The following is a 21,610-nucleotide window of genomic DNA, read 5'->3' as shown; positions in this document are numbered from 1 at the left end:
TTTCAGTTAATCAGGGAGAGCCAGCATGGATTGGTGAAAGGTAGGTCGTGCCTGACAAACCTGATTGAATTTTTTGAAGAGGTGACTAAAGTAGTGGGCAGGGGAATGTCAATGGATGTTATTTATATGGACTTCCAGAAGGCATTTGATAAGGTCCCACATAAGAAACTGTTAGCTAAGATAGAAGCCCATGGAATCGAGGGAAAAGTACGGACTTGGTTCGGAAGTTGGCTGAGCGAAAGGTGACAGAGAGTAGGGATAATGGGAAGGTACTCACATTGGCAGGATGTGACTAGTGGAGTCCTGCAGGGGCCTCAATTATTCACAATATTTATTAACGACTTAGATGAAGGCATAGAAAGTCTCATATCTAAGTTTGCCGATGACACAAAGATTGGTGGCATTGTAAGCAGTGTAGATGAAAACATAAAATTACAAATCGATATTGATAGATTAGGTGAATGGGCAAAACTGTGGCAAATGGAATTCAATGTAGACAAATGTGAGGTCATCCACTTGGATCAAAAAAGGATAGAACAGGGTACTTTCTAAATGGTAAAAAGTTAAAAACAGTGGATGTCCAAAGGGACTTAGGGGTTCAGGTACATAGATCATTGAAGTGTCATGAACAGGTGCAGAAAATAATCAACAAGGCTAATGGAATGCTGGCCTTTATATCTAGAGGACTAGAGTACAAGGGGGCAGACTTTATCGTGCAGCTATAAAAACCCTGGTTGGACCACACCTGGAGTACTGCGAGCAGTTCTGGGCACCGCACCTTCGGAAGGAAATATTGGCCTTGGAGGGAGTGCAGCGTAGGTTTACTAGAATGATACCCGGACTTCAAGGGTTAAATTACGAGGAGAGATTACACAAACTGGGGTTGTATTCTCTGGAGTTTCGAAGGTTAAGGGGTGATCTGATCGAAGTTTATAAGATATTCAGGGGAACGGATAGGGTGGATAGACGCAAACTATTTCTGCTGGTTGGGGATTCTCGGAGTAGGGGGCACAGTCTAAAAATTAGAGCCAGACCTTTCAGGAGCGAGATTAGAAAACATTTCTACACACAAAGGGTGGTAGAAGTTTGGAACTCTCTTCCGCAAACGGCAACTGATACTAGCTCAATTGCTAAATTTAAATGTGAGATGGATAGCTTTTTGGCAACCAAAGGTATTAAGGGATATGGGCCAAAGGCAGGTATATGGAATTAGATCACAGATCAGCCATGATCTTATCAAATGGCGGAGCAGGCATGAGGGGCTGAATGGCCTACTCCTGTTCCTATGTTCCTAAGGTTGAGCTATGTTTGAAAGATGCAGATGACTTTGTCAAAATAGGTAGTGTAATATTCTTCACTCTGTCAGATGTTTATTTTTAAAAAAAAACTGCGGCCTGTTAAGGCTAAAATATGATTTTAATACTTTATGAAGCTTTAAGAAAAAAGTTTTTATAAATAATACCTCCCCCTGAGCCTTCCATTAAATATCCAAGCCATGTTAAAATTTGATTCAGCTTTAAGGTTACTACATTCTAAAACCTTCTGAGTTTGCAATTCCCACCCTTTGGTAAAGCAGCATATATGCACTGATGCAAAATAATGCATTCAGAGAAACCATAAGTTTAATGTGATCATTATCAGCAGCAAGATGGTTACTGAAGTACTTAAAATGCTCTCATCGGAAAGTGAACTTGTGAGATGTTTAGTTAAAAACTTTCTATTTTTGTTTCAGCCATTTAGGTTGGTGAAATTTAGCTGCTGTTTATTTAAACAAAGAACTTCTGATTTGACCTTTAGAACCTGCAGTCTTATGATCATTTGTGCTGCATATTGTGAGAGGGAGGAGAAGAATGTTTGGAAGATAGATTTCGTTGAATTGGGGAACTTTGAAGTGCAATGACTAAAATGATAATTATTTGCAAAAACAAACAGAAAATAAATTGAATATACATTTTTTTCAACATACAATTTTAGAAGGGGAATTATTTTTTTAATAATTGTGGGGTAATGCAAATCTTAAGTGAAATAAGCATGATTTGTTTTGTTACTCCTCCCCTCACTCCAGGGTTTCAGCTCAGCTCATCAGAAGAGGAAAGCCTTTGTGGTAAATGGCAGGAGATTCTGGGAGCCAACCATGAAATTGTGGTATGTAAATTAGAAATACAGGGTACATGTGTTACTTCTTAATAATTCCTGCATACAAAAAGCTTACATATAATAACCTACTGTCAAAAATCCTTTTGAGACAAACCCTTTGCAGCTGCACAATAACCTTGGTCCACCTACCTCTATTTGGAGATAGTATATGGTTGACATTAACTGCATTTTTGAAATCTCCCCTGGTTTGAGTAAGTTAATAACCAAGTGCATTCTTTAAAATAACTGGGAACTTTCAAAAGAATTCACAATCTGTGGAACGGTTAGAAATATAAAACTTGGATGAACAGAAAATAAATGAGTTAGACATGAGAGAAATGGAGAAAGGACTGGATTTCTGGTCATCAACATTTCGAGACCTGTAGCACAGTCAGTTAGTTGTGCCAATATTCTATAATCTTACATTTTTAACAGTATATTAGTTAGATCAAATCATTCACTTTTGGCTTGAAATTTCTTATAAATAATAATCAAGAATGATTGGCTGGGTTATACTTTTATCCTCAGGTGACCCAAGTAAGAAAATTCAGTGAAAGCAGTGGCCTAGGCATAAGTTTGGAAGCCACAGTTGGGCATCACTATATTCGTTCCATCCTCCCTGAGGGACCTGTGGGACGTAATGGAAAACTATACAGTGGCGACGAGCTATTAGAGGTATTTGGCCCATGTTGCTCTCTGCACAGCTAATGTTTGTGGTTAAAATATTTTATCATGCACTATGCATAAATAGGTTTATTGATTAAAACTATCCCTCTTTTTTCTTTGAAGAAGAAAATGTAACTTATTACATTTCAAATTGTTCAGAATATTAAGCTTTTGATTTTCCCTTTTGTAGAGAACGTTGAAGGAGAATCTAACACTTGAGTAAAGGCAATATTTAGATGGAATGTTTGTCCTCATTTGTGTTGTACAGCTACAGTTATTTTCCACTGATTTTTGTATTTGAAAATCTGTCGTGAGGAGGCATGCCCAGCCTTTACAGACCTGCTCTTTAAAGAAAGGCAACATTTCTTTTTGAGACAGAAGACATTGTGTTCAAATGAGGTATGCAAGGACAATTAAAAGTGTCCTCTTCAGCTGTCTGCCTTTTGTAGTACCGAGAGCTTCCGTAAGGATATTGCTTCAGCCGTTTTACAACTACTGGAAAATGACTCCCTAACCTACCCAGTGGATTTGGGAGAATGACTTTCTCAGGGGAGTGAGAGATTACTTTTACCAATGAACTTTCTGTCAGAGTTGTTAAAACATTCTTTTCCAGGCAATAGAGACATTTCCTTTAGAAGTTTGACCATTTTGCACTTGAGGGTTTTTTTAGCTCCTCCATTCTAAAAAAAAAAGTTATTGCCAATAACTCTGGAATTGTATCCAGGACACTAACTAGTGGTTGAGGCAGCAGTTAATTGAGGCTCGATGCAGACGAATTAATTACCTGTGCAATGGTCTTCCATTGAGCTATACATCACAGTTGCATGGCACCTGTCTATACATCTATCCTTTCTCCAGCTGAAAAAAATTATTTCTTCCATTTTTCTGGATGATTGACTTGCTTGAGCTCACTTTAATGATGCTATACAGATAACAGTCAGTCAGAACCTGAATTTGCTTCAGACTTAGAAATTCCTTGTGCATTGAGGAAGTCTTTCAACAAGAACTGGCTTGGGATTCTCATTTTTCAGGTGCCCCGATCCTCTTTCACTAACTCTAAATCCAAGGACATAAAGCTCGAATGCTTCTTGTATCATACAAGCTCAGGGCTATTTATGGTTTTGATGGCTGAATCAGCAGCAACATTTTTGGTATCTGATACCAGACGTTTTGAGAGCATTGAAAATAAACTTTCTTGCTCAGTAGTCCCTGAAGCGCACTCTGGCACTGACGCCAGTGAGGAAATGGCCAACACTTAAGTTGATGGTCTCAAACAACAACAGTGTCGATTGGTTTACAGTTTTGTTACCATAGTAATCAGCTGTTCTCTCACACGGGGTGCCTTTTTTCAGGCAGCACAGACCTAAGGTGTTTGGACTTGACTAGATATATCTTGACATCGGCTTCAACTTTTGAACAGTTAGTTGTGCTGTTCTGTTCTTTGGCAAACAAGTATGTAACCAGTTATTGAAAGTCTGGTCACCCAACATAACAGTAACGATGTATATAGTCAAATAGTGAGGTGGTCATTTTAGGCTCTTGTGTTTTAATGTCATGTGGATATGGCACTTGTGTTCTCCATAATCTTGCTGTTTCTTCTATTCCATATCATGTAAGGTGCAGAATATTTTGTGAGCAGTTTGAGAAGTGGCAGGGTCCAATGATATGAGTCTAAACAACCCAGGGATCATTTTTGACTGTTGGGTTAATCCAGAGGAAAACCTTACAGTAACTTTTTAAAAGAAGCTTCACTGAGATTTGACTGCAATATCTACAACAGTTGAAGTCTCGTGTTAGATGGAGTTTTGGTCTACTGGGTGAGAAGGTTCCTTTATACAATTCTGCTGTTTCCTCTCATGTCCAGGCCTCTAAGTCTGGAGTGGCTGTGGTAAAATTAATTCTTGGACTTCATGCTGGCCAAGGAAAATTGTTTCTTGGAACTGAAACAAATCTCCTGAATTTTATCTACAAATAATGATAAGACTCTCTAAACATGTAGCAAGAGGAATTTCATCAAGAACTTCAACATTTGCTAACAGTAAGCTAGGTGGAAGTCTCCCAAGTATCGTTATAGATGTATGGGTCCTAGAGATTTAGACACTTCTGGGATCCTATTTCGGTAGCAGCACTGTGAGCTGCTCAGGCTATTAGCATCAGAGGTGATGAGATTCTAGGGAGAACAGGTTTCTACCTTGGCTAACAGTCCCCAAAAGGCTTTGCCCATACTAGACCTCAGTCCCAAATCAATCCTGCAACAGGATAAATTCAAAATATTTACAGTATCACAGATTATTCAGGCATTGTGCCCAAAGGACTGTCAAGAATCTGAAAGATGCATATTTCCACCTGGAATGCCATATGAAGTGTCTCCGATTCAGTTTCAATGGCAACGTTACCAGTGCAAGGTACTCCCCTTCAGCCATTCCCCAGCTCACAGTATTGGAAGAAAATATTTGTCAGTGGATTCAGTGCCTAACTGGAGCATTCGACTCCCATGCCTGAGGCTCAGCTCACCAGAGCCGCACTCCTGATAGTCAATACAGCCTAAGGGCTGTGATTCAAGAAGTCTCAATTGCCTCCTAGTCAGGAGCTAATCTTTGGGTATTATTTTGGTCAACTTATCAAAAGATTTTTCTGCCTTCAGACCTGCTGCAGTATCTGATAAAACCTTTACAGGATGCGTGTGTATCCTAGGAAAAGGCTATTTAAGAATTTTAGGCCTGATGGCACCAGCCATCTTGGTAGTTCTCAACTCCTGAATTTTTATGCAGTCACTTAAATTGAACCCACTCAGTCTGTGGTCCCCCAAATTCCACAGCCAGTAAAGATTGATTAGGCCTTAGCCCTGGACTGCGTATGATGGTTATAGGAGGACTGTGTACTATCGCGCAGTCCCCTGCAACAGCCTTCCTTTCGGTTAACAATGGTAACAGACATATCCCTGACAGGATGGGATGTCCATTTACAAGGGAATAGGGCTCAGGGTTAGTAGATGATCCACGTGGCACTTCAATCGGCTGGAACAAAGGGAAGTAAAACTCGACCTGGAGCTCGTCCAGACTAAAATACAGGACGTGCTGGTATTTGTACACTACCACGCTTGATTATATCAACAATCTGCGGGGACACGCTCCCACTTCCTTAGTCAAAATACAATACTACAAGTACACTGGTGTCTTGATTGTGATTATTGAAAGAGTTAACAACATCATGTAGATGATTTCAGTCCTCTTACAATACATCCTTTTGAGAGAAAGATTCACCTGGGGTAGTTCAGAACATTTTACAGGGTGTGAGCATCCAGGGATAGTCCTATGTCTCTTTCCTAACAGCCATCTGCTCCCAAGTTGCTGTTTTAGCTCCGAGGCTGGAAAACTAATCTTTCTGTATGCCTTTCCTTTTGTTTCCCCTGAATCCATTTTTATTAGGATACACCAGGCAGAGAAAATTATACTGCTAACTCCTCACTAGCCCTGCAAACTGTGGTTCTCAACATTATAGTACAGACCAGGGGCAGGATTCTACTGTTTTTCAGGAGGGATCTTCTCACGGTTGCTTCTTAGACATCACTCGAACAGGTCCTAATTGATAGCATGTGCAAGGTTATCATGTGGAACAATCCCCTTACATTAACTAAACATAATTGTCTAGATTGAATTGGGTCACATGATGATGCTATTGGAAGATTAGTTCTCACAGCTGGTGTTACGATTATTATACAAGGGGCTTCCTGTCCCAACTTTGTACTATTTTGGTATGCACCTTCAGCTATTTGGTGAGGTCTTTTTTAAAAAAAAATGTTTTGAATGATCTATAACCTCCACACATTATGAACCCAGCCATTTCTCCATGCCAGGAGATCATACGAACATACGAATTAAGAACAGGAGTCGGCCATTCGGCCCCTCGAGCCTGTTGTGCCATTTGATAAGATCACGGCTGCTCTGATTGCGACCTCAATCCCACTTTCCCGTCTACCTACTATAACCTTTGACTCCCTTGTTAATCAGGAATCTATCTAACTCAGCCTTAAAAATATTCAATGACCCTGCCTCCACTGCTCTCTGGGGGAGTTCCACAGACTCATGACCCTCTGAGAGAAAACATTTCTCCTTATCTCCGTCTTAAATGGGAGACCCCTTATTTTTAAACTGTGGTCCCTAGGTCTAGTCTCTCCCACAAGGGGAAACATCCTCTCAGCATCTACCCCTTCAAGTCCCCTCAGGATCTTGTATGTTTCAATAAGATCACCTCTCATTCTTCTAAACTCCAATGTATATAGGCCCAACTTATCCAACCTTTCCTCATAAGATAACCCCCTCATCCCAGGAATCAGTCGAGTGAACCTTCTCTGAACTGCCTTCAAAGCAATTATGTCCTTTCTTAAATAAGGAGACCAAAACTGCACACAGCATTCGAGATGTGGCCTCACCAATGCAATGTAGCAAAACATCTCTACTTTTATATTCCATTTCCCTTGCATTCCATTTGCCTTCCTAATCACTTGCTGTACCTGCATACTAACTTTTTGTGATTCATGTACCACATTCATACACCACATCCACAGAATCCCCTTTATCCACGTTGCTTGTTACTTCCTCAAAGAACTCTAATAAATTAGTCAAACACAATTTCCCTTTCACAAAGCTGTGTTGACTCTGCCTGATTGCATTGAGATTTTCTAAGTGCCCTACTATAGCCCCCTTAATAATAGATTTTAGCATTTCCCTATGACAGATGTTAAGCTAACTGGCCTGTAGTTTTCTTTCTGTCTTCCTCCTTTCTTGAATAGAGGAGTTATATTCGCTATTTTCCAATCTGATGGGATCCTTCCCGAACCTAAGGAATTTTGGAATATTAATACCAATGCACCTACTATCTCTGCAGCACGTCTTTTAAAACCCTAGGATGAAGTCAGACAGGATCTGGGGACTTGTCAGCTTTTAGTTCTAATTTTTTTCAGAACCCTGTCTTTGGTGATTGTAAATGTTTTAAGTTCCTCCCTCCCTTTCACCTCTTGATTCACAATTATTTCTGGCATGTTATTTGTATCCTCTACAATGAAGAGGGACGCAAAATATCTGTTCAATTCATCCACCGTTTCATTATTCTCCATTATTAATTCCCCAGACTCACACTCTAGAGGACCAATGCTCACTTTACTTACTCTTTTCCTTTTTAAATATCTGTAGAAACTCTTACTATTTGTTTTTATTTTTTTAGCTAGCTTTCTCTCGTACTCTAATTTCTCCCTCCTTATTTTTTTATGATGTGGAGATGCCGGTGATGGACTGGGGTTGACAATTGTAAACAATTTTACAACACCAAGTTATAGTCCAGCAATTTTATTTTAAATTCACAAGCTTTCGGAGATTTTCTCCTTCCTCAGGCAAATGTGCCTGAGGAAGGACATTTGCCTGAGGAAGGAGAAAATCTCCGAAAGCTTGTGAATTTAAAATAAAATTGCTGGACTATAACTTGGTGTTGTAAAATTGTTTACACTTATTTTTTTAGTCATTCTTTGCTGTTTTTTATATTCTGTCCAATCTTCTGACCTGCCACTAATCTTTGCGGAATTGTATGCTTTTTCTTTCAATTTGATACTATCTTTAACTTCCTTAGTTAGCCATGGATGGTACGTCCTTCCCCTCGAGTCTCTCTCACTGGAATGTATCTTTGCCGAGTGTTACGAAATATCTCATTAAATGTCTGCCACTGCATCTGTACTGACATATCCCTTAACGTAATTTCCCAGTTCACTTTAGCCACCTCTGTCTTCATGCCCTCATAATTGTCCTTATTTAAGTTTAAAACCCTACTCTTAGACATACTCTTCTCTCCCTCAAACTGAATGTGAAATTCAATCACATTGTGATCACTGTTACCTAAAGGCTCCTTTACAGTGAGGTCATTAATTAATCCTGTCTCATTACACATTACCAGATCTAGACTAGCCTGCTCTCTGGTTGGCTCTAGAACGTGCTGCTCTAAGAAACTGTTCCGGAAGCACTCTATGAACTCATCTTCCTGGCTACCTTTGCCAATCAGATGGTTAGTTAGTTTCCATTTATCGTCTGGTCAAAATGAATTGATGCAGCGGCGCAGACCATGGAGCTTCATGTGATTCATAACCATCTACCTGCAGCATCTTAATGACATTTAATATGCATATTCATCATGTGGCTCCCCTAGAAGTTTTGAAGCTAGGCTCTACACTTATGGTATGTGTGGGATGCAAATAATTCACAGAATGAAGACTTTGCCAAATAAGTAATCTACTTATGGTGCCAGCTGTGGCTCAGTGTTAGCACTCTTGCCTCTGAGTCAGAAGGTCAAGACCTACTCCAGAGACTTGAACACAAAAATCCAGACTGACAATTCAGTGCAGTACTGAGGGAGTGCTTCACTGTCGGAGGTCCTGTCTTTCAAATGAGACGTTAAATCAAGGCCCCATCTGCCCCCTCAGTTGGATGTAAAAGATCCCATGGTACTATTTCGAAGAAGAGCAGGGGAGTTCTTCCCGATGTCTTGGCCAATATTTATCCCTCAACTAACACCAGTAAAAACAGTCATTGGCCCAGAAATTGCTAGAAAAATATTGATGAGTTCACAGCGCTTGCCATTATTAATTTGTAAAACATCCAACAACTTGTGGCGAAGAAGAGATACGCCATGAGTTCCGATTCTCCAGAAATTGCTGGACAGCCTTGCAAAAAACGGAAAAGTTGCAACCTCGCCGTGAGGCTCTCCATTGACGTTCATTGCATGGCGTGAAATTGCGGGATTTGTGCTATAAATGTGAATTAATCTCGCCATGGCCTTTTGGGACTGGTAATTCATGTCACAATGACCCTGTCAAAGGCGTAATTTATGGTCCTCGCATGACATTGAAGCTTGAAGGCCCAGAAAGGGGGCTTTCAAGCTCTGAAAATCTCTGCACCAGGTACAGCAATTGCCCATAATGGTCCCTGAAATCTGAATCTGTCTTTGGAATTTGTTTTTGTTAAATTCATTTGCCGTCAACATTCCTGCAACTGTTTAAAGGTGATAATTTCCAGGATACTAAGGTCTTTTGAGACTCGAGGGTGAAAGAATTAAAATGGCTTATCTACTTGGCTGCTTTTGCTGTTAATCGACGACCTGGAAGAAGAGCACAGGGAACAGACCTGCAGAATGAGGCACCATGGCCGGAGGCTAACCAGAACGTACTATTACCCCCACCCCCACAGAGTCTACAGGAAGAGAATGTCTTTTGAGACGAGTGAGAAGGCTGCGCTTCAGCAAGGAGGCAATCGGCCACTTCTGTAACATTAAAAGAGGACCTGCAGCCCTGGTCTAACTCCCGCAGGGCCTTGTCAGTGCCCATGAAGGTAATGACAGCCCTCAATTTTTATGCATGCTGTTCATTTCATGCAGTGACATGTGCAACAAGTTATGGATGCCATTAGCTTTGACATGTCCCTAGTGCAGCAAAGGGAGAGTTCCATCGCATTCCACAGGATCACTGGCTTCCCCAGACTGCAGGAGGCTATCGATGGATCCCATGTGCTACTGAAGGCACCACGTGATGAACCTGTGACATTCATTAACAGGAAAGGGTCCCCTTCATTGAATGTAATGATACTTTGCAATGCCTAACTGTGGATTATGATTGTCAATGCTGAGCATCGGGGAAGTGCTCATGATGCATTCGTCCTTCTACACTCAAACTTATGTGACTTGATGCCAGAGAGAGACAAGGAGGTGGATGGATTTTAGTGCACAAGGCTACCCGCCGAAGCCTTGGCTGATGACACCCTTCCGCATCATCAGTAATGCAGCATAGGAGCAGTACAACCCTGCACGTGTGTGCGCTCGCCAAGTGGTGGAGAGAACAATAGGGGTGCTGAACTCATGCTTCCCGTGGCTAGACTTGCCTAGCAAAGTGGCAAAAATTGTGGTGGTATGCCGCACATTGCACAACTTTGCCCTGCGGGAAGGACTGACCCATAACCTGGCAGATGAGATGCCCGTCGATGTGGAGGATCCCAACCTGCATGTCGCTGGGGCCAATGGTCGTGCCACCCCGCCCCCCCCCACAGAGAGGGCACGGCTGCAGGCTGCAGCGGGCAGGGCAGCTTGAGAGCAGATGGTAGCTCAGTCATTCGCATGATGATAGCAGCAATATATCTCCTCTCCTCCCCCTAGGACAGCACACATAAGGAAGGACAGGCAAGATTCAAGGTCCAACAGTAGAACTTTTATTCAGTGCAACAGATTAAATAAAAACATCACTGGCTGTGAACTGAGCAGCATTCCAAAGACTGATTTGAGGTAGTCAATTTAAAAGTAGTGCTAGATTTCTCCTTTGGCAACAGTTGTAAATATAGATTTGTTCAAAAGTAGTTAGGTTTTTCAAAGTATCAAAAGGTTGCAAATGACTTCTGATCAGGTAATGAACGACATTTATAAATTTAAATATGTTAAAATTATTAAAATTGATCAAAGTTTCAGAAGATTGCAAATGACTTCTCATAGAATTATTTAACAGTAACAACGATATCATTAAGAGTAATAAATAAAAATAACTATCAATAAATAACACTGTCAACAAAAGAACAACAATATTAACAAATATAAATAGTTTCACATTGTTATTCTTGTTACAAGACTTGCACCCTCACAGGCATGCCTGAGGGCCAGTTGTGAGTGAGACTGAGCAGGAGGAGGTGGATTCTGCACGAGGGGGCACCCTATTCCCTCCTACACCTCGCCCCTTCATGTGCACGGACCTTTGTGCCAAGGGCACGGCCTGTCGGTCGGGATTAGGGTGCTGGGAGTTGGGTTTCTGATGTTGCTCTGAGGGAACATGGGGAGCAAGTAGGCTGTGATTACTGGCAGCTGCCTCCTTTGGAGAGACAGTTGCTGGCTGCATCACTGGAGAATCATCCTCAGCAGCCGGGTACTGGAAGGACAGTGTATCTGGCACTAAACCTGAGGGTGGAAGGAAGTGGCCCTGGGAACAGCTGCCTTCCTGCTGGTCAGCAGCATGTCTGTCATGGCCCTGGATTGTCTCTAACGATTGCCACTGTAGGGGGGGAGGGCACATGGGCATCAGCTGCAGTACTGTCATACTTGCATTACAAAGAGAGAGCATTACGTGGGTTGCTTACAGGGCGGGTTCTTTTCATGCATTCAAATCTGTGCTCTCTACAGCAGAAGCAAAGCCCTGAAATTCACCACTTTGGAAAGGCTATCTGCCACGACAACTGATTTTTACAACTCACTTGCCTTTGGCTTCAGCCTTGAGCAAACAAGCAGCAAACTAAATGAAAGCTCATCCATCTACATAAAGATACAGACTTCAATTTTTAAATTTTCTGCAAATGTACTTCTTCCTGCACTTTCTGCTGCCCATGGGACCGTGGATGTTGCGGTGAGGGTCTCTGCCAACTCCTCCCATGCCACCATGCTTATCTAGCCGGCAGCCCTTGACCTTGCATTCTCCAGCAGCCGCTCACTCCTCATCTCCACTTCGTCCAGATTCCCCACAGGTCCTCATCCGCAAAGTTGTGGGACCTCTTCATCTCCTATTACAACGTCTCGCGACATTGCTTAAAAAATTATTTTCTGTAGAAAAAGTGTATATGCAAAACACTGCTGATTACTTTCTACTGCTTTGTAATAAGGTTTCAAAAAGTTTTTTAAAATTTTAGTAACTTTTTAAAGTTAGTTTAAGGTCATTTCAGAAGTTACAGGTCATTCATCTCTCAGTGTCGCACCTTAAGTGAGTTATGGTGTCTGTTTTCATCTATTTATAGTGCCACGTGGTTGGTCTGTGAAATAGACCATTGGGCACGATGTTCATGAGGTCCCAGATGTGACATTGACATCGCTGCGCCATTATTAATTTGCATTTCCAGTAATTTGCGGCGCTAATATAGTGCAATCTGAAGGGTGAGGTTAAAAATTCCAGTTCACGACGCTCGCTGCGAGATGCGCTATCCCAGCAATTTCTGGCCCATTATCTCATTGCTGTTTGTGGGACCTTGCTGTGCGCAAATTGGCTGCTGTGTTTCCTACATTACAACATTGACTACACTTCCACAGTACTTTGACTGTAAGGTGCTTTGGGATGTCCTGAGGTTCTGAAAGGCGCTATATAAATGCAAGTCTTTCTTTTATTCATACTCTTCTCGCAGTCATGTATCATGCGGTATGCAAAGGAGTTTCCTTGGAAAGTATCTGTGCAGTGGATCTGTATGTTTTTACTGAGCATTACCATCTTTATTTTTATTTACCATCTGAAGTGATGAGCAGTTATTTCAAACTGTCCTCAATTTTAAGTTGTTGAGCTACCCACTTTTATTTTCTTCACTACTTAGGCATAATTTATTTGTATGTGATGGTTCAACTAGGAGGACCAAACCTCATTAGATAATAGTAATATTTGACTGAACATCGACTTGTTCACGTCAAACAGGACCCTTTATGCACATCGTCTAGTGAATATATCAGTCTTCATCAATGATGTTATCAATGGCTATTCTTGATCCCACTTTTTCATTAAAATCTTTATTGCAACACAAGCACGTTCTCTAATGTTCATAAATTTAGTGATGTATTATTTTTGCTGAATCCATAATAGTTTAATAATTTGTCTACCTGGATGTAAGTCTACCTGAGGGAAGTAGAAGTCACATTGTAATTTTGCTCCATTACAGCTGCACTTGAAAGAAATTATATAAGGGAAATCTAATTTTGCATAAGGGAGGGGGAGTTTTCTTCAGAGTACAGTCACCTCAGAGGAAAGCACAAGTGCAGGAAGAGAAGAGTGCGATTGTCAGTCTGCCGGACCTCCTCCTCTATCTCCCCTAGGTTCCGCTTGCCCTGTTGACTAACAGACCAACAATGTACTTGCTACGTGTGAGGATAAAGATGAAGGCTGCGGGGAGGATGCTAACCTTGGCACCGTGGAGCAGGAGGCAGTTCAAGGGTGGGGGGGGTGGTGGGGAGTAGAATAGAAAGGTGTAGTCGTAGGGGATTCGATAACTAGGGGGATAGATAGCATTCTCTGCAGTCACGACCAAGAGTCCAGGAGGGGGTGTTGCCTACCTGGTGCAAAGGTAAAGGATATCTCGAAGCAACTGGAGAGAAACTTGAAAAGGGAGGGGAAGATCCAGATGTTGTGGTCCATGCTGGGACCAATGATATAGGGAAGAAAAGGGAGCAGGCCTTGCTAAGGTAATATCAGAAGTTAGGAACTAAATTTTTTTTAAAAAAGGACCTCACGAATGGTAATCTCGGGACTACTACCCGAGCCACGTGTCAATCGGCATAGGGATGGTGAATGTGTGGCTGAAAGACTGGTGTGGAAAGGAGGGGTTCCATTTCATTGGACACTGGCACCAGTACTGGGACAGGAAGGAGCTGTACTGCTGGGACGGGCTCCACCTGAACCGTAATGCGACCAGTGTCCGAGCAGAAAGGATAAATAAGGCTGTGTACAGAACTTTAAACTAGTAAGACGTGTGGAGGCATCTGGTGAAAATGACATAAGTCTGAAGATAAAAGAAATAGGAGATGAGAGTTAAGGTCAGACTAAGGTAAGGAATAAGGGTAACATAAACGGTCAGGGAACAAATACAGTTACAGAACATGAGTATCTAATGACTGTTTAAAAAATAAAGTAAGGGAAACAATAAATAAAAACAAATTAAATTGTCTGCACAGCATCTGAAACAAAACTGGAGAACTGGACGCAATAATTTATAGCGAGGAGCCAGTTGTGGTAGGAATAGCTGAAACATTGCTTCATAAAGAACAGGACTGGCAGTTAAATATTGCAGGATTTTTTAAAAAGCGTTCATGGGATGTGGGCGTCGCTGGCGAGGCCGGCATTTATTGCCCATCCCTAATTGCCCTTGAGAAGGTGGTGGTGAGCTGCCTTCTTGAACCGCTGCAGTCCGTGTGGTGAAAGTTCTCTCTCAGTGCTGTTAGGAAGGGAGTTCCAGGATTTTGACCCAGCGACGATGAAGGAACGGCGATATATTTCCAAGTGGGGATGGTGTGGGACTTGGAGGGGAACGTGCAGGTGGTGTTGTTCCCATGTACCTGCTGCTCTTGTCCTTCTAGGTGGTAGAGGTCGCGGGTTTGAGAGGTGCTGTCAAAGAAGCCTTGGCGAGTTGCCGCAGTGCATCCTGTGGATGGTACACACTGCAGCCACTGTGTACCGGTGGTGAAGGGAGTGAATGTTCTGGGTAGTCGATGGGGTACCAATCAAGCAGGCTACTTTGTCCTGGATGGTGTTGTTGGAGCTGCACTCACCCAAGCAAGTGGAGAGTATTCCATCACACTCTTGACTTGTGCCTTGAAGATGGTGGAAAGGCTTTGGGGAGACAGGAGGTGAGTCACTCGCCGCAGAATTCCCAGCCTCTGATCTGCTCTTGTAGCCACAGTATTTATATGGCTGGTCCAGTTAAGTTTCTGGTCAATGGTGACCCCCAGGATGTTGATGGTGGGGGATTCGGCGATGGTAATGCCGTTGAATGTCAAGGGGAGGTGATTAGACTCTCTCTCTTGTTGGAGATGGTCATTGTCTGGCGCGAATGTTACTTGCCACTTATGAGCCCAAGCTTGGATGTTGTCCAGGTCTTGCTGCATGCGGGCTCGGACTGCTTCATTATTTGAGGGGTTGCGAATGGAACTGAACAGTGTGCGATCATCGGCAAACATCCCCATTTCTGACGTCATCATGGAAGGAAAGTCATTGATGAAGCAGCTGAAGATGGTTGGGCCTAGGACACTGCCTTGAGGAACTCCTGCAGCAATGCCTTGGGGCTGAGATGTTTGGCCTCCAACAACCACTACCATCTTCCTTTGTGCTAGGTATGACTCCAGCCACTGGAGAGTTTTCCCCCTGATTCCCATTGACTTCAATTTTACTAGGGCTCCTTGGTGCCACACTCGGTCAAATGCTGTCTTGATGTCAAGGGCAGTCACTCTCACCTCACCTCTGGAATTCAGCTCTTTTGTCCATGTTTGGACCAAGGCTGTAATGAGGTCTGGAGCCGAGTGGTCCTGGCGGAACCCAAACTTATCATCGGTGAGCAGGTTATTGGTGAGTAAGTGCCGCTTGATAGCACTGTCGACGACACCTTCCATCACTTTGCTGATGATTGAGAGTAGACTGATGGGGCGGTAATTGGCCGGATTGGATTTGTCCTGCTTTTTGTGGACAGGACATACCTGGACAATTTTCCACATTGTCGGGTAGATGCCAGTGTTGTAGCTGTACTGGAACAGCTTGGCTAGAGGTGCAGCTAGTTCTGGAACACAAGTCTTCAGGACTACAGCCGGGATGTTGTCGGGGCCCATAGCCTTTGCTGTATCCAGTGTACTCAGCCGTTTCTTGATATCACGTGGAGTGAATTGAATTGGCTGAAGACTGGCTTCTGTGATGGTGGGGATATGGGGAGGAGGCAGTGATGGATCATCCACTTGGCACTTCTGGCTGAAGATGGTTGCAAACGCTTCAGCCTTGTCTTTTGCACTCACGTGCTGGACTCTGCCATCATTGAGAATGGGGATGTTTGCAGAGCCTCCTCCTCCCGTTAGTTGTTTAATTGTCCACACCATTCACGATTGGATGTGGCAGGACTGCAGAGCTTTGATCTGATCCGTTGGTTGTAGAATCGCTTATCTCTGTCCATTGCATGTTGCTTCCGCTGTTTAGCATGCTTGTAGTCCTGAGTTGTAGCTTCACCTAGTTGGCACCTTATTTTTCTGGCATACTTTTCTACATTCGTCATTGAATCAGGGTTGATCCCCTGGCTTATTGGTAATGGTAGAATGAGGAATATGCCGGGCCATGAGGTTACAGATTGTGCTGGAATACAATTCTGCTGCTGCTGATGGCCCACAGCGCCTCATGGATACCCAGTTTTGAGCTGCTAAATCTGTTCTGAATCTATCCCATTTAGCACGGTGGTAGTGCCACACAACATGTTGGATGGTGTTCTCAGTGTGAAGACAGGACTTCGTCTCCACGAGGACTGTTCGGTGTTCAATCCTACCAATACTGTCATGGACAGATGCATTTGCGACAGGTAGATTGGTGAGGACAAGGTCAAGTAAGTTTTTCCGTCGTGTTGGTTCGCTCACCACCTGCCCCAGGCCCAGTCTGGCAGCTATGTCCTTCAGGACTCGGCCAGCTCGGTCAGCAGTGGTGCTACTGAGCCACTCTTGGTGATGGATATTGAAGTCCCCCACCTAGAGTACATTCTGTTCCCTTGCTGCCCTCAGTGCTTCCTCCAAGTGGTGTTCAACATGGAGGAGTACTGATTCATCAGCTGAGGGAGGGCGGTAGGTGGTCATCAGCAGGATATAACTTATTTAGTAAGGAAGAAAGGGGGGTGGGGTTGCTGTACTAATTAGAGACAACATAATAGCACTAGAAAAAAGGGACATAACAAACGGATAGAAACAGAATCCATATGTCCCACGGACAACCTCACGATGCTCCACTTTTCCAGCTTCCACCCTAACCATGTCAAAGAGGCCATCCTCTATGGACAGGCCCTGCGAATACACAGGGTCTGCTCAGACGAGGAGGAACGCGATGGACACCTACAGACGCTGAAAGACGCCCTGGTAAGAACGGGATATGATGCTCGACTCATCGATCGACAGTTCCGATGGGCTACAGCGAAAAATCGCATAGACCTCCTCAGAAGACTAACACGGGACGCAACCAACAGAGCACCCTTCGTCGTCCAGTACTTTCCCGGAGCGGAGAAACTACGCCATGTTCTCCGCAGCCTTCAACATGTCATCAATGACTACGAACACCTCGCTATGGCCATCCCCACACCTCCACTACTCGCCTTTAAACAGCCACCCAACCTCAAACAGACCATTGTTCGCAGCAAATTACCCAGCTTTCAGGAGAACAGCGTCCACGACACCACACAACCCTGCCACGGTAACCTCTGCAAGACATGCCAGATCATCGACACAGATACCACCATCACACGAGAGGACACCACCCACCATGTGCATGGTTCATACTCCTGTGACTCGGCCAACGTTGTCTACCTCATACGTTGCAGGAAAGGATGCCCCAAAGCATGGTACATTGGCGAGACCATGCAGACGCTGCAACAACGGATGAACGGACACCGCGCAACAATCGCCAGACAGGAGGGTTCCCTCCCAGTTGGGGAACACTTCAGCAGTCAAGGACATTCAGCCACCGACCTTCGGGTAAGCGTACTCCAAGGCGGCCTTCGAGACACACGACAACGCAAAATCGTCGAGCAGAAATTGATCGCCAAGTTCCGCACCCATGAGGACGGCCTCAACCGGGATCTTGGGTTCATGTCACGCTACACGTAACCCCACCAGCGAACAAAAGTTAACTGTTTTTAATATAACGGGTCAATTGCTGTCTTTTCCTTCCGGATGTTTCTATGTTTCTGCCTTTCTCTCTCTGTTTTATTTATTTTTTGTTCTGGCCGTTTGTATATTCGGTGGCCCTGTAGGTAACACCTATCTGTCTAACACTTCGGTTGCCTTGGCAACGGGCAGTTGAAAAGACTTTCTGTAATCACCTGGTATTGTTCTGTGATTTATAAATGCGAGAGGTTCGAGGATTTCTTGACATTCACCTGAGGAAGGAGGAAGCCTCCGAAAGCTTGTGAATTTTAAAATAAAATTGTTGGACTATAACTTGGTGTTGTAAAATTGTTTACAACCATATGGATTGAGACAAAGGATAAGAAGGGATCAGTCACTTTAATAGGGGCATTCTACAGACCACCTCATAGTGGAAGGGAAGTGGAAGATGAAATATGTGGGAAAATCTATGAAATGAGTAGAAGACATGGAATAATAATCATCGGAGATTTCAACTATCCCCAAATCAATTGGCAAGTGGTCGGGAAAGCGGAAATGGGAATGGAGTTTTTACAGTGTGTTCAGGACTCCTTTCTTACGCAGTATGTAAAAAGCCCAATAAGAGAGGAATCACTGTTGGGTCTAGTAATGGGAAATAAACCAGAGCAGATAAGAGAAGTAAGCGTAGGGGAACATCTCAGCAATAGCGTTCATAACATAACAAGGTTTAAAATAATGATTAAGTAAGACAAATACCCCAAAGTAATCGATTGGGGGGTGGAGAAGCTAATTTTAAGGAGATGAGAATGGAACTAGAAGGTAAACTGGAAAAAAATTTTGACGAGACAGAGATAGAACAGCAGCCGGCAATATTCAAAACTGTGATCTGAACTGTGTTCAGGAGATATATATTCCCGCTTAAAAAAAACAAGAAGAAACTGGCCAGTAATGAAACACCATGAATTAATAAGGAGATAAGGGTACAATTGAAACTAAAGAAAAAGGCATATACTAAGTACATAGACAAAAAAAGGAGAGAATGACAAAGGGAATACAAAGAGGTTAGGAAAGAAGTCAAAAAAACAATCAGGGAATATTGAAAGAAATGGTGAAGTATTTTACATACAGATAAATAACAAAAGAAAAATCAGAATAGGGATAGGGATGCTAAGTGATGCACAAGATAAACTCACAGGTAATGACAGCGAAATGGCAGAACTATTGAATAGTTACTTTGCCTCAGTATCTACCGGGACACTATTAAGGTGGGCATGACATTAGAAGAAGAGAGATCAAAAAAGATATAAAGACATTTAAGATATTAAGGGGGGTGATAATTGATAAACTAATCAAACTGAGAGAGGATAAAACCCCTGGTCCAGTTGGATTGCATCCACGCATATTAAAAGAAGTCAGGGAAGAGATAGCAGAGGCACTATTACATAAAAAATCATTAGAAAAGAGAATAGTGCCACAAGACTGACGGACAGCTAATGTTATACCTATATTTAAAAAGGGAGATAGAACAAGTCCAGGGAACTATAGACCAGTTAGCTGAACGTTGGTGGTAGGAAAGATAATGGAATCTTTACTCAAAGACATAATAGAAAAACATCTAGAAAACTAAAATATAATAGAGTAATCAGCACTGATTTCAGAAGGGAAAGTCATGCTTGACCAACCTTACTGAACTCTTTCAAGAATTAACAAAGAGCACACTAGGGTAATGCAGTAGATGCAATATATTTGGATTCTCAAAAGGTCTTCGATAAGGTACCGCTTTATAGACTTATGACTAAGGTCAGACCATGTGGAATCGGGTAGCAGGTAGCAGACTGGATAGCAAGCAGGCCAGGAATTAGAGAGTAGCTTCTCAGACTGGCATAAGGTGGGAAGTGGTGTTCCACTGGTTTCAATGCTGGGACCACTGTTTCCACTATATTACATAAACTATTTCGACTCTGGAATCAGATGTATTATAGAATGCTTACAGCACAGAAGGAGGCCATTCGGCCCATCAAGCCCATGCCGGCTCTGTAAGAGCAATCCTGTTAGCCCCATTCCCCTGCTGTTTCCTCGTAGCCCTGCAAGTTTTTTCGCGTCGAGTATTTATCCAATTCCTTTTTGAAGGCCACAATTGAATCTGCATCCACCACCCTTTCATAGAATCATGGAATCTTAGAAAATTTACGGCACAGAAGGAGGCCATTCGGCCTATTGTGTCTTCGCCGGCCGAAAATGAGCCAACCAGCCTAATCCCACGTCTGTAGCCTTGCAGGTTGTGGCACTTCAGGTGCATATCCAGTACTTTTTGAATGAGTTGAGGGTTTTTGCCTTTATCACCCTTTCAGGCAGTGAGATCCAGACCCCCTCCACCCTCTGGGTGAAAAACCTTTTCCTCAGCTCCCCTCTAATCCTTCTATCATTCACTTTAAATCTATGCCCCTTGGTTATTGACCTCTCTACTAAGGAAAATAGGTCCTTCCTATCCACTCTATCTAGGTCCCTCATAATTTTGTACACCTCAATTAAATCACCCCTCAGCCTCCTCTGTTCCTAAGAAAACAACCCCAGCCGATCCAATCTTTCCTCTTAGCTAAAATTCTCCAGTGCTGACAACACCCTTATAAATCTCCTCTGTATCCTGTCTAGTGCAATCACATCTTTCCTGTAATGTGGTGACCAGAACTGTATGTAATACTGAAGCTGTGGCCTAACTTGTGTTTTATACAGTTCTAGCATAACCTCCCTGCTCTTTTATTCTATGCCTCCCACTGCCCAGCTTCATTTCATCTGCCATGTTGTCCGCCCATTCCACCAGCCTGTTTATGTCCTCTTGAAGTCTATTATTATCCTCCTCACTGTTTACTACACTTCCAAGTTTTGTGTCATTTGCAAATTTTGAAATTGTGCCCTGTATATAAGTCCAAGTCAAAAAAAACAGTGGCCCAGTACCGACCCTGGGGAACACCACTGTATACCTTCCTCCAGTGCGAAAAACAACCTTTCACCACTACTCTCTGTTTCCTGTCACTTAGCCAAATTTGTATCCATGCTACCTCCGCTCCTTTTAATCTGTGGGCTTCAGTTTTGCTGACAAGCCTATTATGTGGCACTTTATCAAACGCCTTTTGGAAGTCCATATACACAACATCAACCGCATTGCCCTCATCAACCCTCTCTGTTACCTCATCGAAAAGCTCAATCAGGGTAGTTAAACACACTTCACCTTTAACACATCCATGCTGGTTTTCCCTGTCCAAGTCACTATTAATTTTGTCCCAGATTATCATTTCTAAAAGCTTCCCCACTTCCGAGGTTAAACTGACTGGCTTGTAGTTGTCGGATTTATCCTTACACTTTTTTTGAACAGGGGTGTAACATTTCCAATTCTCCAGGCCTCTGGCACCACCCCCATATCTTTTTTATTCGT

The 21,610-nt window shown here is 43.0% G+C and overlaps 1 protein-coding gene across 9 annotated transcripts in view; it reads left to right on the top strand.

Annotated features, from left to right (window-relative positions):
• LOC137321295 (multiple PDZ domain protein) overlaps nucleotides 1-21,610 on the top strand; it is a 326,443-nt gene that overhangs the window by 86,626 nt on the left and 218,207 nt on the right. For all 9 annotated transcript variants that reach the window (XM_067983665.1, XM_067983664.1, XM_067983660.1 and 6 more), the window contains exons 13-14: nucleotides 2,066-2,145; nucleotides 2,665-2,811. In XM_067983665.1, coding sequence (XP_067839766.1) covers nucleotides 2,066-2,145; nucleotides 2,665-2,811 — 227 coding nt within the window. The remainder of the gene's footprint in view (nucleotides 1-2,065; nucleotides 2,146-2,664; nucleotides 2,812-21,610) is intronic.

The sequence above is a fragment of the Heptranchias perlo genome, chromosome 4, assembly GCF_035084215.1.
Source record: "Heptranchias perlo isolate sHepPer1 chromosome 4, sHepPer1.hap1, whole genome shotgun sequence".
NCBI lineage: Eukaryota > Metazoa > Chordata > Chondrichthyes > Hexanchiformes > Hexanchidae > Heptranchias > Heptranchias perlo.
This window is presented reverse-complemented; position numbering and strand designations above follow the sequence as displayed.